This window comes from Canis lupus, chromosome 18 (assembly GCF_011100685.1).
Source record: "Canis lupus familiaris isolate Mischka breed German Shepherd chromosome 18, alternate assembly UU_Cfam_GSD_1.0, whole genome shotgun sequence".
Classification (NCBI taxonomy): Eukaryota; Metazoa; Chordata; class Mammalia; order Carnivora; family Canidae; genus Canis; species Canis lupus.
The window spans coordinates 13646087-13661906 of NC_049239.1; the positions used below are offsets into that span (position 1 = coordinate 13646087).

The following is a 15820-nucleotide window of genomic DNA, read 5'->3' on the forward strand; positions in this document are numbered from 1 at the left end:
TCCTTATCCCTCTTAGTGCTAAACATGCTGTTCCCAGGTTTTCACTCTTCTCAATGACAGTTTAAGTTTCTTTTTTAGTATCTGCTTATATCAGATTTTTTTTTTTTTTTTTAGATTTCTAGCTACACATCAGTAGGTGAATGGCAATTAAACATCTTATGGTTCCTGACACATGCAGCCAAACTGCCTATTGCCTTACTTTATTTCTAACATTCTATTTCAAGTGCTTTCTTGCCTGCACCCCTCAAAAATGACCCATATCCTAGGCACTGCTCTAGAGTCTTACTCAATCTAAGATGTTCTACAGAGTAGTGAAAAGGGCACTGGGTCAGATGTAAGAAATCATGAGTTTTGATTCTAGCTTGATCACTCACTATCTGACCTAAGTGAGTAAGCTGCTCACTCGGTATCTTCATCTGTAAAACAGCTGCTCTACTTTCCTCTTAGAGGGGTTGTGAGGATGAACTGAGACACAGTAAGTGAAAAAAATGTAAAATGACTTCACAAAATGTTTTATCCCTAGGCTGACACAGGGCAACTTTATACGTCCTCTGGGCACTTAACGTCCTAAATAGAGCAGTTACTGAAAATAGTTAATGATAGGAGACCAGGCAGCTAGTTTATTCAGCTTCAGTAATTTCCCTGGGAAATACGACACGTTATCCAACACCTCTCAATAAAAACCACAGATCATGCCATTATTTCAGGCAAGTAACAGTTTATCTAAAAGATGTCAAAAAAAAAAAACCAAAAAAACAAAAAAAAAAAACAAAAACAAAAAACAAAAAAACACACACACAAAAAAAAAAACAAAAAAAAAATAAAAGATGTCCAAGGCATTTATAAGAAATGAACACTTTTTCAGTTTAGTAGAATTTATTATATATCAATTAAGCACAGTCTTATAATACAGCTAAGGGCAAATCTGCTGGAGTATAATAATCTCCTACAAAACTGGTGGCTACAAAAGATGTGGTATGTAACACCAACTGATTTCTCAAGCATAACTGGCCAAATCATTATTCTGAACCTTTCACGCTGCAAAAATCAAGTTCTCTTTAGCTAGATAAGGGATTCTCAAGCATGTAATCCTATGTGCTTCAAACAAAATGATGTCTAGCCCCTATCTCCAGAGAATGATTTGTTTGGTCTAGGGTATAACCCTGGGTACTGGTTTTTATTTATTTTCTTCCCAAAGAATACCAGGTGCCTTGTGAAAACGAGTGAGCTAAAAATGATTATTAAATTCCTTTTTCATGTAAGTATATTCACTTACTTAACACACATTATGAAAAAAAATACACATTATGTATTATGTATATGGCACAATACTAGCTGCAATGTTGGACCTCAATGATGAACAATATGTCTTGAATCTCAAGGGATCTATATTTTAGTGGAAAGATATAAGCAAATAAAGACAGTTCTACATAGCAGGGGTTGGCTACCAATGGGTAAAAAGGAAGAAAAGTCTTCCAGTGAGAGAAACTAACATGAGCAAACTTGCAGAGTTTGCAAAGTAATGGATGAAATGAAAACAACATAGAATCTAGTATTACCAGAAAGTAGGCTGGCCTTGTGTGTCTTGTGGTCATGGATATGAAGGCTGGAAAGGTAGACTGAGTCAGAATCTTCAATCCTAGTTTAGGAAAATTGGTATCTTTGTTTTTTTGTACTCAAGAGTAAGGGCTCTGAAATTAGGCTACCTGAGTTTATATATTAGATTTACTACTTAGTTATGTGTCCTGGACGATCTATTCAAAATCTTTTTGCCTTGTTTGTAAAATGGAAATCATAAAAACACTTACATGGGTCATTGTAAAGACTCAGTGAGCTGACAAATGTAAAAAGCTTACAGTAGTGCCTAACACAGAGCAAACCCTCAATGCAGAGCGGCCAGTAATATTATTAGCAATTATCAGACGATGGGGAACCCCTTAGCGATTTTTGAAGAGGTGTGATGTGATCAGAACTATAAACACTTTCTCTGAGCCTTTAAAAAAAACATACTGAAACGGGAATATGCAGAAATACCTATAACACATATTTAGAACACCAATAAAAAAAAAAAAATTAAAAAAAAAAAAAAACACATATTTAAGGGAAAATGTATAAAAAGTGTATTCAAATTCCCAATTTTGTCTGTCAGCCACCTGCTCCCAGCTTCCTTTGCAAGAGTTCTCATAAAAGAAAACTGGTAGTATGAGAGCAGATTCCCTATTGAGTAATGCCTAAGACATGAGAGGAACTAGTCCTTCTGAGTTCTCTGACTAGCAAATATTCCCAGTTTAGGTAGTATAATCGTTTTTTTTTTTTTTTTAAGATTTTATTTATTTATTCATGAGAGACACAGACAGAGAGAGAGGCAGAGACACAGGCAGAGGGAGAAGCAGGCTCCATGCAGGGAGCCCGACGCGGAACTCGATCCCAGGTCTCCAGGATCACACCCTGGGCTGCAGGCGGCGCTAAACCGCTGAGCCACCCAGGCTGCCCTAGGTAGTATATCTGAAGCCCTCTCATAGAAAATTCTCCAAATCTTAAGTGTACACAACACAATTTAACCTATCTTAGTGACACAAACTCTTCATGAACATCTGTTGTCCCAAGCTTCACGAGAGGGTGTGATCTGCAAAAGTCAGCCCAAGCTGCAATCTTAAACTTGACCACTTTCTCATTTTACCTCGATTAGGAAGTTCAGAGGTCATACTATACATACGTATCTCCTTAGAGCCATCCTTAAGTGCATGGAGCAGAACCGCTCTGGCATCCGCGGAAGCAGAGTCATAATTTGTTTTGTCCTCTCCTTCCTTCTGCAGAACTTTTTGGCTTTCTCTCCTTCTTCCAATCAGATTTTCTCCTCCCCATCAGCGAGTCCTGCACTGTCCCCACTCACCATTTACACTACACTACCACCTCCTGCAACTTCTATCATTCAGCCCCTTGTCCTAGTGATCTCCCAACATCCTCTCACAACATTCCTTACAAGAAGCTGGGAAAAAATATTTCAATTTCAAAACAAATGGGACACCTGGGTGGCTCAGCAGTTAAGTGTCTGCCTTGGGCCCAGGGCATGATCCTGGAGTCCCAGGATTGAGTCCCACGTTGGGCTCCCTGCGTGGAGCCTGCTTCTCCCTCTGCCTGTGTCTCTGCCTCTCTCTGTGTCTCTCATGAATAAAAAAATAAAATCTTAAAAAAAAAAAATTTCAAAACAGTTATCGTCCACTAGCAAAACACCAAGTATCTGTTGAATCTGAATTCTATCTGTGTACACCTCTTGCTGCTCAAGGCTATCAAAAGTCAGGTCTTGAGATAATGGAGGTAGTGCTTCTGCAAGCCTCCTGCGCAGTAAATGGGAGCCTAGACCTAAGTCAAAAGACAGGAGGTCCCCCTTGCTCGCCACGGAATAGGAGGCAGGCCGCTTAACCTCGGCCTCTCAGCACCTGCACTTAATCTCACTGGGCTATTGGAAGAATTAAATAAAATACATGATAACAAAATTCCAATCCCTGTATGAATGTAAATTTTTCTTCTCAAACTTTTCTCTGTCAAACTACTTGGAGGAAGCAAGACCTCTGATACAGTAAAATATCAAAAGGCTCCATACTAAAAAATTCACCCCCATATGCATTATGCCAATTAGACATTCATTTTGATAAACAAGCTCCTCTTTCAAGTATCTCCTGGTAGAGCTAACCCTATTGTTCATTGATGCTTTTGCATACTGCTTTGGTATTACAGGATTTGACATAGCTTGCCTTGTACTGGAGCTAACTCTGCAACTACACCAGGGATTCTCAAAAGGGAAGAGTAAAATTCTCCAACAGCTGTGCTTTGAAATAGCATGCCCAATGTTATAAATTTCTACTGGGTGGACATGGGTAGGCTCTATTGTCTTTGTTTTGCAACCTTTCATAAATAAACATCCACCAAAGCTTAGAGGAGAGGACCAGAAATAGCTAAATCTCCATGAATGGACAAGAAGGAAATTAGGTTTTACTAAATGCCTACCCACTACGTACAGATCATTTTACATACTTCCTCTAATGTCATAAAAACCTCAAAACAGCTTTGGGGACAAAGTTATTCTTATGAATGAGGAAAACAGGACTCTGACAACTGAGTGTGACTATTTTATTTTTAAAGAGACAAAAGGCATAGAGCAACACAGGTTAGACTCCTACTTTTAAGTGCGTGTTCTCCCTAAACCCTCAGCTTTCCACCCTCAAGGATATCGTGCAAAGGATTTCTAGATGTCCTTTCCTAATCCTGGAGGATTTCTTTACCAAGCTAAAATTGTTGGGAGGCGGGCGGGACAAAGAGAAGATAACATGTAATTAATTTACATCTCTACCATGAGGAATTGAGATATTTAAAATGGATCACAGGGGATCCCTGGGTGGCTCACCGATTTAGTGCCTGCCTTCCGCCCAGGACATGACCCTGGAGTCCTGGGATCGAGTCCCACATCAGGCTCCCTGCATGGAGCCCGCTTCTCCCTCTGCCTGTGTCTCTGCCTCTCTCTCTCTCTCTGTCTCTCTCATGAATAAATAAATATTTAAAAAAAATATAAATAAATAAAATGGATCACAGCAGTCGCGCCTTATCTGAGGTTTCCCTCTACGTGCTTTCAGTTACCCGAAGTCAACCCACTCTGGAAACAGTTAATCCTCCTCCTGACCTACCTACCGTCAGAAAGGTCAACAGCAGGCACGAAGTCACAACGCCTGGGTCACTCACCTCCCCTCATCTCACCACAGAGGCATTTTATCAGCTCCCATCACAAGGCTGCGTACAGGACAATAAGGTATTTTGAGAAGGACCACCTCCACACTACCATGACAGCATACTCTTGGTTCTATTTTATTATTAGCTATTATTGTTAATATCTAACTTAAAAACTTTATCCTAAGAAGAAGAGAAAAAAAAAAAACCAAAAACCCATAGCCTTTATAGGGCTCAATACTATGCCTGGTTTCAGGCATCCACAGGTCTGGGAAGAGATCCTCCACCTGTAAGCAAGGAGAGCTCAACTATGTAGCTTAACCCAGGAAACTGAACAAAGGGCCCTAACACCCGGTTAGCAAGCTCAAACAAAAGACAACAGCAGGGAGAGGCGGACAAAAAGAAAAAAGAAAAAAAAAGGCCAAGACCGAAATATTAGGAATGCATTACCAATGTAGATCATCACCACTAGTGAAACAACAGAAAAGTATTCACAGACGTCGAGAACTATTCTAATTCTTAAAAGGTGACTTCAGTGCAAAAACCAAGGCTGGGAGCCCGAGCCTAGAGGGAAAGGGGCCCCGAGCCCTCGGTGGGGAAGGGCCGGGGCCCGCGCGGCCGGGGTGCGGCGAGGTCGGCCTGCGGGCGGGCTCCTCCTGGGACGCCTCTGGGGAAGGCTCCCGGGGCCGGGGCCGGGCCGGGGCGGGGGCGGGGCCGGGGGGCGCGGCCCGCACGAGCGAAGCCCCCGACGCCGCGCGGCGCGGAAGGAACCGCAGAGCCCGGCCCGCGCCCGGATTCCTTTTTGTTTGGCTTCAAGGCGGCGGCGGCGGCGGCGGCGGCCGGGGCGGGGCCAGCGCGCGGCGGAGGCGGGGGCCGAGGCGGGGGCCGGGGCGGGGCCAGGCCGGGGGCGGGGCGAGCTCCGCGCAGGCCGCGCCCCCGCCCGCGCCCCCCGCCGCTCCCCGCCGCCCCTCCCCCCGTCATGTGACCGCAGCCTGGACGCCAGGCTTGTTTTTCCCCTCGGCCCCGCCGCACCGCGCACGCGCCCCGGAGCCCATTCATTCGAAATGCGTAACAATGAGCCCCGGGGCCCAGCGGCTCGGCGAGCTCCCCCGGCCCGGCCCGGGCCCCCTCCCGGCGCCCAGCGGGGGCGGCGCCTCGCGGGGGGCCCCCACCCCACCCCCCGCCGGCCGCCCACCCGGGGCCGGCCTCCGACCCTCCGCCCACACGCGCCGAGTTGAAGTCCAACTTTCCGGGCAGCCCCGGCGCCGCGTCGGCCCCTTCCCCCCCGCCCAGGCCCCCCCGTCCCCGCGCACCCGGCCGGGCCACCCACCGCGCCACCCGGCCCCGAGCGCCGACCTCGCCGACTCCTCCCCGCCCCCGCCCCCGCCCCCGCTCCCGGGAGCCCCCTCGAGCCCCGCCGCCGCCCAGCCCGGGGGAGCTGGCGGGAGGCGCCGGCCCGGCGGGGTCGCCGCGGGGCAGCCCTCGGCGGGGAGGGGGGGAGCGCGGACCCGAGCTCCCCGGTCCCCTCGGGATCCCGCCCCTCCCTTCCCCACCCCCACCCCTTCCCGAACTGAAAGACAACAAACCCGCCGCGGAGTGCGGGCAGCCCCGGCGGGGCCCGCCCAGGACGCGACAACACCACCGGCGGCTCGCGTGCCCCCTCCCCGACTGACGGCGGCCTCTCCGGCGCGCCTCCCGGCTCCCGCCGCCGCTCTCACTGCTCCACCGAAACTTTCCTACTTACCAAACCCGTCGCCATTACCAAGTCTTTCAAGCTTCGTCTTCCCCCTCCCCTCAACCCCCCGGGGGCCGAGCCTCCTCCCAGCTCTTCCGCCCTCCCATTGGCCTACGGAACTGCCCTTCGGCGCCTCCCCTTTCCCATTGGGCGCTCCCGTGGCCCGTCTCGGGAGGCGGGCTTGTATTGACTTTTGCGTTGTGTTCACTGGGGAAGGCGGCCTGTCAGTCACAGGAGTGAGCGCTCCGGATTGGACTGCTGCCGAGACTCCGGGGACCCAAGCCAAACTTTGCCCCCGAAATGGATTGTGGGTTCGTAGTCTCGGCCTTGCTCTGTTCCGGGAAACCGCGGGCACGAGGAACCGGTTGGACTACATATCCCAGAGGTGCGTGCGCCGCGCTGTCTTGATAGTAAACAAGAGTCATAGGGACACGTGTATCAGCTCGTTTGTTTTGGTGTCTGGGACAAAAGGGAGGGGGCGGAGGAAGGGAGTGTTTTAAAGCTTCGGCCTCTTCTCTTCCTCTGGGCCTCTCTTAGCCGTCGGAGAGCCCCAGGCTCTCGCAGCACCCATTTCGGGCCATAAACAGCCCGAGTCGCTCGCTGCTGGAAGTTTGGCAGGAGGCCAAGGTATTGTTTTAGTGCGAGGGGAAGGAGATGACTGCACAAGCGGAAGCAGTGCAGCCTCGCGGGGGACCAGTCACCCACAAATCAGAGCCCCGGGCATGATGGGGATAATAAAGCCGGCGTTGGGCTCCAGTGGGAAGAACTAGAATTCCTTTATCCTCAGCCTTGCCTGGCCAGCACCCCCTGCCCCCCCCCCCCCTTGCACAGCAACTTGCCCCCTCCCATCGGTTCCCCCAAGATGTGCTGAACGCTGGCTCCTTGCCAGGCACTGAGAGGCTCGGGGATGAGCAGTGAGGGAAAAGTTCAGGGTCTGGAGAACATACAAAGCTGTAAGAGGTTGGGGGTGGGGGTGGGGTTGTAGACAATTACTATTGCCTCAGACACCGAGGCAACTCCAAGCGGTCTTTTCCATATTGACGAGCTTGCCCCTTGGCTAAGGGAACAGGAGCACAACTTGTGACTTAAACTGAATTAGTGAATCGTTGTCCAGGTGTCCCTGGTGAGTTTTTGTCCACCGGTGTTCCCCTCCAGACGTCTTGCCAGTGATGAAGAGACAAGAATGTCTTGCCACTCCGTTGCCACTAGGAGTTCCTCCTTAGGTTACTTATTAGTAACCTCTGACTCATCAGAGGAGGGCGGCTTCCCCGGCTTTATAGGCTTTATAGGTCCCTTCCCTTTAAACGCGGCTGTCCATCAGTCCACCGAGTCTGTAATTGATGTTTTTACCATTCACATTACGGAGGCATCATTAAGCTTTTCTCCTTTGAACCTGTAATGTTTAATCATTTAAGCTATGCTTCGGATTTTATATCTTTACATCACCATATGTGTGCTGAAAATTAAGAGGAAATCGTACATTAGTTAGAAATCTGTAGTCAAGCGACTGAAAAGACTCTCTAACCATGGCTGATTATTCCTGTAACACACACACACACACACGTACATCTCTTGAATTTTTAAATCTCCCCGAAAGCCACACAACAAATCAAATCCCAAATAACCTCGTGGGTTCAAACAAGTTTGCCTCTTCTTTTAGGGGTTCCCAGTTTGAAGCCTTGAAGTAAAATTATTTTAAAATAGTTCTCCCTACCATAGGACCAAAGATTTATTTTCTTGTATTCACAGATAGTAACATTGTAAATTTTCTTTCCTAAAAATAATTGAGGGCGAACAAAATGCCTGAATTTTTCACTGAGGGAAAAGGACAGGATTTGAATTTATTATCTCTCAGAGATTAAAAGAGGGATCCAAAAAAGAAACTGGACTGTGACTCTGTTACTTTGCCTTCCTTTTTTGTTTTCCTTATAGAGGAGGATTGCTGTGCTGCCTCTCCAGTGTTTAATTTTTTGACAAAAAGAAAAAATTGTGGAATTTACCTAATCATTTAAAATAAAATTTGAAATATTTATCTTACTCCCTCCAGAGAACTGAAATCCTTTCCTTCCTCCCCAAAAAATGGGCTCTCAAGCCACTCCTTTGCCTATTCATTGCGTAAACCGTAAACTGTGAGGCCTGCTTTTAGCTGACCCTTACCTTATTTATTTTTTTTAAGTAGGCTCCACACCCAACCCAAGGCTTGAACTCATGACCCTGATATCATGACCTGAGTTGAAGAGTCAGATGTTTAACTGACTGAGCCACCCAGGTGTCCCTGAACCTTGCCTTAATTTTAAAGGGTTTTCTATCTGAAAGTTCTTACTAAAAGCCTTACTGGAGATGTTTTCATTGGTGGACACTATGATGGGAAGAATAATTTCAGCTTCAGATGAAGATTTTTCACATTATTATAATTACCTTTTAATAGCCCTCTGGGCCTCTCTTAGCCCTCGGAGAACCCCAGGCTCCCGCAGCACCCATTTCAGGCCATAAACAGTCCGAATCGCTCGCTGCGACTATTATTTGTTGACCACTTGCTAATTGATAAGGCTACAAAGATATAAAGTATTTTCATATACTTTTATTTTCGTCTAAGTCACTGAGTAAAATCCTGACATTTCAGTCACAACTGTTTTAAGTATCAGTATTGGAATCTCTACATCTTGAAGGTGGACAATTAGTCCTGTCTTTTGACTTTCCTGGGAAGCTATTAGTACCTCATGTATATTTAACAGGTGTATCATCCTCATTAATTCTTGGGTGACTGACAAAACCAGCCAACGCATAGCCCAGAGCAAAGATCAAAGTAAAAAACTAGTGAGATCTCCTTGAAAATCTTTATGTATGTAAATTCTGCTCTCTCACTAAGACAGATATAATTAAGAACTCATAAACACAGAAACTTCTGTTTGTTTTTTTAACTTCTGTTTTCATAAAGAAACAAGAAGTACTGATTTGTTAAAGGTAGTTTTTAAAAAAAAGGTAAATCCTACTTGGAGGGTAAAATTAAACAACAAATTTGCCTCAATTCCAATACGTCTGGCACACCAATGACTACTTCGTTGACTGAGATTGAGTTCAAGCACATGGCATTGCTTACATATTGAGACTATCGCTGTTCAGATCGTTAAAAAGGAAATGAATTCACTCCAATCAAGTACACATCTCCCTCGACTTACAATGGGGTTATGTCCAATAAACCCATCATCAGTTGAAAATATCATTAAGTGGAAAATGCATTTAACACACCCGACCTGTGGAACATCAGAGCTCAGCAAAGCCTACGTTGCACATGCTCAGAACACTTAGATTAGCTGACAGTTGGGCAAAAATCCTCTAATACAAAAGCTATTTTATAATAAAGTGTAGAATGTCTCATGTAACGTATTAAACACTCTCCTGAAAGTGAAAACTAGAATGGCTGTAAGTGTTTGGGCTGTTGACCCTCATGCTCACATGGCTGATGGGAGCTGTGGCCGGCTGCCCTGCCCAGCTTCCTGAGAGAAGATTGTCCGCCTGGGAAAAGATAAAATTCAAAGTAAGGTTTCTACTGAAAGCGCATTGCTTTTGCATCATTGTAGAGTCGAAAAATTGTGAGTTGAACCATTCTAAGCTGGGGACCATCCGTACTAAAACCAGGAAATGGGACACATGTATGGTCTAAAGTAGTGCCTAGACTCTTCAGATAGCCTCTCTCGGTACATTATCAAAATCTTACAAATATCTTTCCATGTATGCACTATACTTTTAAAATAAATTAATTTTGTAATTAATTCCAAGTACTTAGGTATACTCAAGTTGTAAGGGAGTATATGCCTGGGAGCTAATGACGAGTGCCATTTTAGAAATGAGTAACATGTTTGTTGTAATTTGTGATTCTCCTACAAGTTTAAGTTTTACTCAGATGACCATAAAGCAAGACCTTTCTTCAGTGGTTGCTATGTTGGGTGTCTTTACACCATCACCTTTAGGAGGAAGAACCAAGGAGGATTTGGTGGGGGGAGGGGCGCCTGGCTGGCTCAGTTGGTGAACCGTGTGACTCTTGATCCTGGGTTGTGGGTTCGAGCCCGATGTTGGGTGTAGGATTACTTGTGGGTGGGTATTGGTGGTATGTCGATGCCATTGGGGGAGAACAGACTTGGGGACTGAAAGAAGGGGAAAGAATGGGTTCAACTTTAGATCGTGAGCTTTTCCATGCAAGGAAGAAATTTAGGTAGAGTTCTTCAATGTGGCTGAAACTATGTGGGGTTTAGGAGATCCAAGTGGGGAGAAATCAACTGGGTGTCCTAAGGACTCAGAGGGGGCGATGCTTTGTGGCCTCACTTGTCCTCAGAAATTTTTTTAAGTTGCCCAACTTGGTATTCATGAAAATGTGAGCATTTAGAGAAGGCAACAAAAATTTTGACTTAATCCTACTTCCTATTTGTAAAGTTAAGCAGCAGTAATAGGGTTTTCATCTTTCAATGTCTTTCTTATGTCTTTTATTACAAGTTTTCTAGATTAGAGAATTCCTGTTATCTGAACCATGTAACACAAACTCCCACATATTTTCTCCCCATGTCAGTTATTCTAGGCCCTTATCTACTATTTTCTTTCAGCTGCCAGTCAAAAGTACCCCATTTTAGAGGCGAGTCTGATAAAAAGCAATTAAAACCACAGGGATAAGACGTGCACAGCTCTTGTCACACTATGCTCCACTTAGTGTTTTGCTTCCACTGGCCAACCCCCAACCTTGGCGAACGTTCCCTCCCCCCTGCCTCCACCTCCTGTGCATCCTTCTGTCTGGGCCCTCAGTGTACAAGTCTGCTCAACAAATGGAGGAGGAGCTGGGAGGAAATGAGCAGCGTGCTCTGTCTTACGAGAATAGAGTCATCACGGGCTACGCTGTGTGTCCCGTGCTGCTGGACACACGCCGCGAACAGGCTTCCAATCCACTTGCATGCCCTCAAGTCCCACAGCTTATCACAATGTGCTGGGAGAGTAAAAATGTGGAAGCTCATTTAAGTTCGGCTAATTTAAGGACCAAGCACACAAAAAAATTGCCCAAAGATGTGTTGATACCGAGCACCTCTTCTAAAATAATCAAACGTGTCATTTACACATGCCGTGTGTATAGGTGTCAAGAATATAGTCACTATTGTAAAGCAGTGGCCCCAAGGAGGCAGAGGGGGTCTCGGGAGACAGCTGGTCCTCTTGCTCCTCAGCAGGACCTGGGTCGGTTTCCATTAGGACAAAGATGGAAAATCAGCGATGGGAAGCAACTTTATGAGATTTCTGACTGGTCGTATTTACTGCTCACTCATTCACTCACTGTAACCTTTTTTTTTTTTTTTTTTAATGTTAAGCAGAAAACATTCAGGGTTTCCCTTCTGGGTGGTCATGGGCGGGAGCTAAGGCTGCTTTGGTCATTTGAGTCCATTGCCAGCTCACACTTAAAACTTTCCCTGGTCTCCTGGAAAAGAGCTCATTTTGGGTTTTTTTTTTGCAGTTGAGAGTAAAAATCCACTTACTGTAACATCTCAATTATCAATACCAACAAAACGTTTCATATATATACATCTTGCACTACGTTTTGGGTTTTTTTTTTTTTTTTTTTTTGTGGGGTAGGGTGGCAAGGGTCAGGCTGTGGTTAAATCTGGGGTTAACCACCTACCTAATACGTGTCCTTTCATCTTTATGATGCAGTTACTTCCACAGCATGCTTCATCCCATCTTCCCAAAAGTAAACGTTACACCCATCTTCAGGATTTCTTGGGCAATTTTAGATTTATAGATTTAAAGCATAAAAAGGGACTGAAAGGCCCAGATCTATTGGTCAAATAAAAGTTTTCCTCTCGAGAGTCTTCCTCTGCACTGCAAACTTGACACCTTTTTCTCAATAGGCTCAATATGGGAAAAAACAGGGAGCCAAGAACTGCACGGGGGAACCGAGAGCTCGCAGGTGCCTGGAGTTTGCCACCCGCTCACCACGTGAGTGATTTAAGTGATGGGGCAAAGTCCCCGCTTCTCACTCCCACAGACTGAATTGATCTGAGCCCCCACAGTTCTTCTTGGGCGCACAAGCCCTCTTCCAGTCCCTGGTAAAGACTTTCCTGTTTATGTTTTCATGATTCGTTATACCGGTAAGGTTTGTGTGTGTGTATGTGTGTGTGTGTGTGTTTTTTTTTTTTTTTTTTTTTTAAGTACCTGGTAAGACTAACAACTATACAGTTTCAGTTGCTCAACCAGTTTTGCTGCCTTTAAAAATATCCTGGAACAGGTAAGGTTGTCTCAACTCCTCTTCCGATCTGTTCTGGTCACAGTTCTGATACTCAACATGGGGCTGTACTTCACAGTCTCAATTTCAGACGCCAGCCTTCCTTGTCCTCCTGTGTCTCCCTTGTGTGTTAATAATCCCATTGCCCCCTTAGGTATTCACATTTTATTTAGATGTTAGAATTCCTTCTTTGGTTATTTAACCAAGCCGTGGCTTATCCAGATGTATTACTTGCCCCTCCGGGCTTACACATGACCAGTTTTAAGAATGCCATAGGTCGTGGAGTCCTTGTTGTAAACATAACATTGCTTCAGAATACTGGGAAAATTCGATCAGTGTCTTCAAGATGCATTAGAAAGGAAAAGGCCTTGGCACTTAATCTTACATATTTCAGTCCAACTCAGGTCCCTTACTTCATGTCTCATGCCTCCCTTACAACATTTCTCCGCATTTTAAATGGCCTGCCAGCTTCTAACAGTAAGCCAAATACCCCCACAGGTGTCACAAGTAGTGCCGGTTACAATACACGCAGCAAGCCCTAGTTCATGATGACATGCAGGACACACACTTCTAGAAAACAAGGAGAAGCACATGTGTTACTAGAATGTTCTTCTAGAATAATTTGTAGCTATACATAATATATCCTTGAATGAAACTTCAACAGAGGATTTCCCAAGAGTAAAGAATCTTGATTTGTGGCTGAATGATAACATCCACATCCACAAGTCAAACTTGAGGTGTTTTAATTAGACACTTTAACATGTCACTTCCCCCGATTAGCCACATTTCTTTAGCAGACCTAAACGGCCAAATTAGTCTGCAGCACACTACAACTGTTTAAATCACGTATGACTAATAGTTAAAATCTGTAAATACCCATTGCCATAAAGAACTATACTTTCTTGTTGCGTTATGCCCAGGAGGCAGCTCTCACATGGGCCACCTCCCTGTCCTGCTTCTCACATAGTACAATATGCGCTACGGAGGTCCTAGTAAAGAAATAAGTGAAACAAAACAAAACAAAACAAAAACAAAAACAAAAATAAAAAAACCCCCAAACTTCATTAAAAACATTTTTATTATAAAAGTGTGCTTTATTATAAGGTAAATTTAAATATAACCAACAATACTGAAAATAATGTAACTGGCATTTACAGCCTTGGTCAGAGTTCTTTATTAAACAGGCATTTGTCTGCTATTCCATGAATAGTTAACAATCAGCTGATGCAACAAGATCTCTTAAAAAAAGTGGATAAAGAATACAGAATAATGATCCAGGAATCTGGGGATTCGTCATGTTTTTTTCTTGTTTAACAGACCTGGCTTTTAAAATAAAATCTGAAATAGAAAACAAGTCATCTTCTTGTTGTAAGCTCTCTTCCTACAAGAAAGTTTGCAAAATTGTTAAACAGTGTTCTAAAACGTGGCTAAGTTATACTTTACATACTTTTTATATGTACATTATTTGATGAACACATTTTAACCATATTTTCATTATATATGTAAGACCATAAACGTTCTCTAGTAACATCATACTATAATGGCCACAGAATATTTTTCCCCAGGTACACATTTCCTTAAAACTTATTTCCCAAAATGAAATTACTCATTTAAGAGTGAACTACTGGTTCAAATTAACCTCTCCAGACACTGGGGTCATGTGGGCCTAGAAATCACGTGAAGAATAATACTGCTTTGGTCGAATGTAATTCATCCTGTGTGTCAGAACAGTAAGCACATTAATTATCAATGAAAAATCTATTAAGCTCATCCTGCACTTTTGAGTCCTACATTAATGTAAATGGCAAGGCCTAATGGTACATTGGGACAGGACAGAAATTCCTTTTATCTTTACGTATGGTTTTGCTTATAAAAGTTTATTTCTGCCACCCTAAAGAAAACCCATGGGAGATGTCTGCAAAGGATCATATTATGTACACCTAGTAAAGAACAGAGAAATATGCTGTGTGTGGATAAGGACCCCAAAATATTTTTGGCATAGGAGAGGTGGTTTTTTCTTTTTTCTTTTTTTTCTTTTTTAGCATATGTAAGATCTCTGGCTTGTAGAAGACAAGTTTATATAGCACTTAAAAAACCATTTGTTACATTAAATGTCGAACTCAAACTTTTAAAGAGTATAGAGAACTACAAAATGGAAAAAGGAAGCAGATATACGCTTTATGAGGAAATTGTGTTAATGATCTCTCCTCTAAAAAAGGACTCTTCCCTATTATCATAATGACCACACTGCCCGTCCTTAAAACCACTGGTCGCTGACATTATGCCGAAGAAGTCAAAATGTACTTTATTGCAAAAATATAAAAGGTTGGAAAATTGCATATGATGTGTTCTATCATTTCACCATAGCCCAAGGCCAGCACAGAACTTATCAAGCCAGAAAAACTTGAGAAAACAAAAATGATTAAAACTGTACTTACTATATATAGTGAGAGTTGTAAAAAGAATGTGATGCCATGCTGTCCAGCATGATTCACTGCCAATTCCCTTTTACATGGGCATAGTCACTAACACAAGCAATCCGAGGAAGTCCAAATGAACACAAATCGCCCATGGCAGCGTCCTTGAATTATCTTCTTACACACAGATACTTTCAATATATTACAATCATTTGAATAAACCTTTCACTCAAATTGTAATTTTGTGGAGTACAAAGTCATTTCATCAGTATGTCAATATTTCTTTGATCTACTCTTTAGAAAGTGATGGTAAAGCCTATTGAGTATTAAATCACTACTCTGTTTACAGATACATTGTAAATGTAAAAAAAAAAAAAAAAAGGGAAAAAAACCTGAAATCACAGAAAATGCTTGGCATCTACACAAACACATTCTCAGTGGACTAACCACTACTGTGTAATTTTGTCACTACAGGTCTTGTTCCAGACTTTTGCTTCATGCAGTGGGTTCAACAATATCCATGTTAGTTCCAAACAGGGCAACTAATTGTTCTTCATAGGTGGCAATGTTCCTTTTCATAATTTCCATGCAAGGTCCCAAAAGCCTTTCAAATGCCTGCACATCCATGGCTAAGAAAAGGCGAGAATAAAAGAAAAATACATAAATTTAACATTCTTTGGAAATCTGAAA

General features: G+C 43.9%; 2 protein-coding genes and 2 long non-coding RNA genes across 8 annotated transcripts in view; 1 reads left to right on the top strand and 3 right to left on the bottom strand.

Moving 5' to 3' along the window:
* HBP1 (HMG-box transcription factor 1) overlaps positions 1–6609 on the bottom strand; it is a 28561-nt gene extending 21952 nt beyond the window's left edge. The window contains exon 1 of one of the 2 annotated variants that reach the window (XM_038562707.1): positions 6467–6609. In XM_038562707.1, the coding sequence (XP_038418635.1) occupies positions 6467–6481 (15 nt within the window). In that variant the 5' untranslated portion in view covers positions 6482–6609. Of the gene's footprint in view, positions 1–4686; positions 4786–6466 lie in introns of those variants that run through there. The other variant, XM_038562708.1, reaches the window with a different exon arrangement.
* LOC106559951 overlaps positions 1–15820 on the top strand; it is a 34059-nt gene that overhangs the window by 14163 nt on the left and 4076 nt on the right. The window contains exons 2-3 of one of the 3 annotated variants that reach the window (XR_005373164.1): positions 4632–4804; positions 12340–12427. This is a non-coding gene — a long non-coding RNA (uncharacterized LOC106559951). Of the gene's footprint in view, positions 1–4631; positions 4805–6337; positions 7085–12339; positions 12428–15820 lie in introns of those variants that run through there. The other 2 variants (XR_005373163.1, XR_005373165.1) reach the window with 2 other exon arrangements.
* On the bottom strand, positions 7281–12746 carry LOC119864175. Its single transcript, XR_005373167.1, has 3 exons — positions 12111–12746; positions 9914–9973; positions 7281–7913 (listed from the first exon to the last, which is right to left on the bottom strand). It is a non-coding gene; the product is annotated as an uncharacterized LOC119864175 (long non-coding RNA).
* The window catches only part of PRKAR2B (protein kinase cAMP-dependent type II regulatory subunit beta), a 93119-nt gene continuing 91085 nt past the window's right edge, over positions 13787–15820 (bottom strand). For both annotated transcript variants that reach the window (XM_038562710.1, XM_038562709.1), the window contains exon 11: positions 13787–15759. In XM_038562710.1, the coding sequence (XP_038418638.1) occupies positions 15626–15759 (134 nt within the window). In that variant the 3' untranslated portion in view covers positions 13787–15625. The remainder of the gene's footprint in view (positions 15760–15820) is intronic.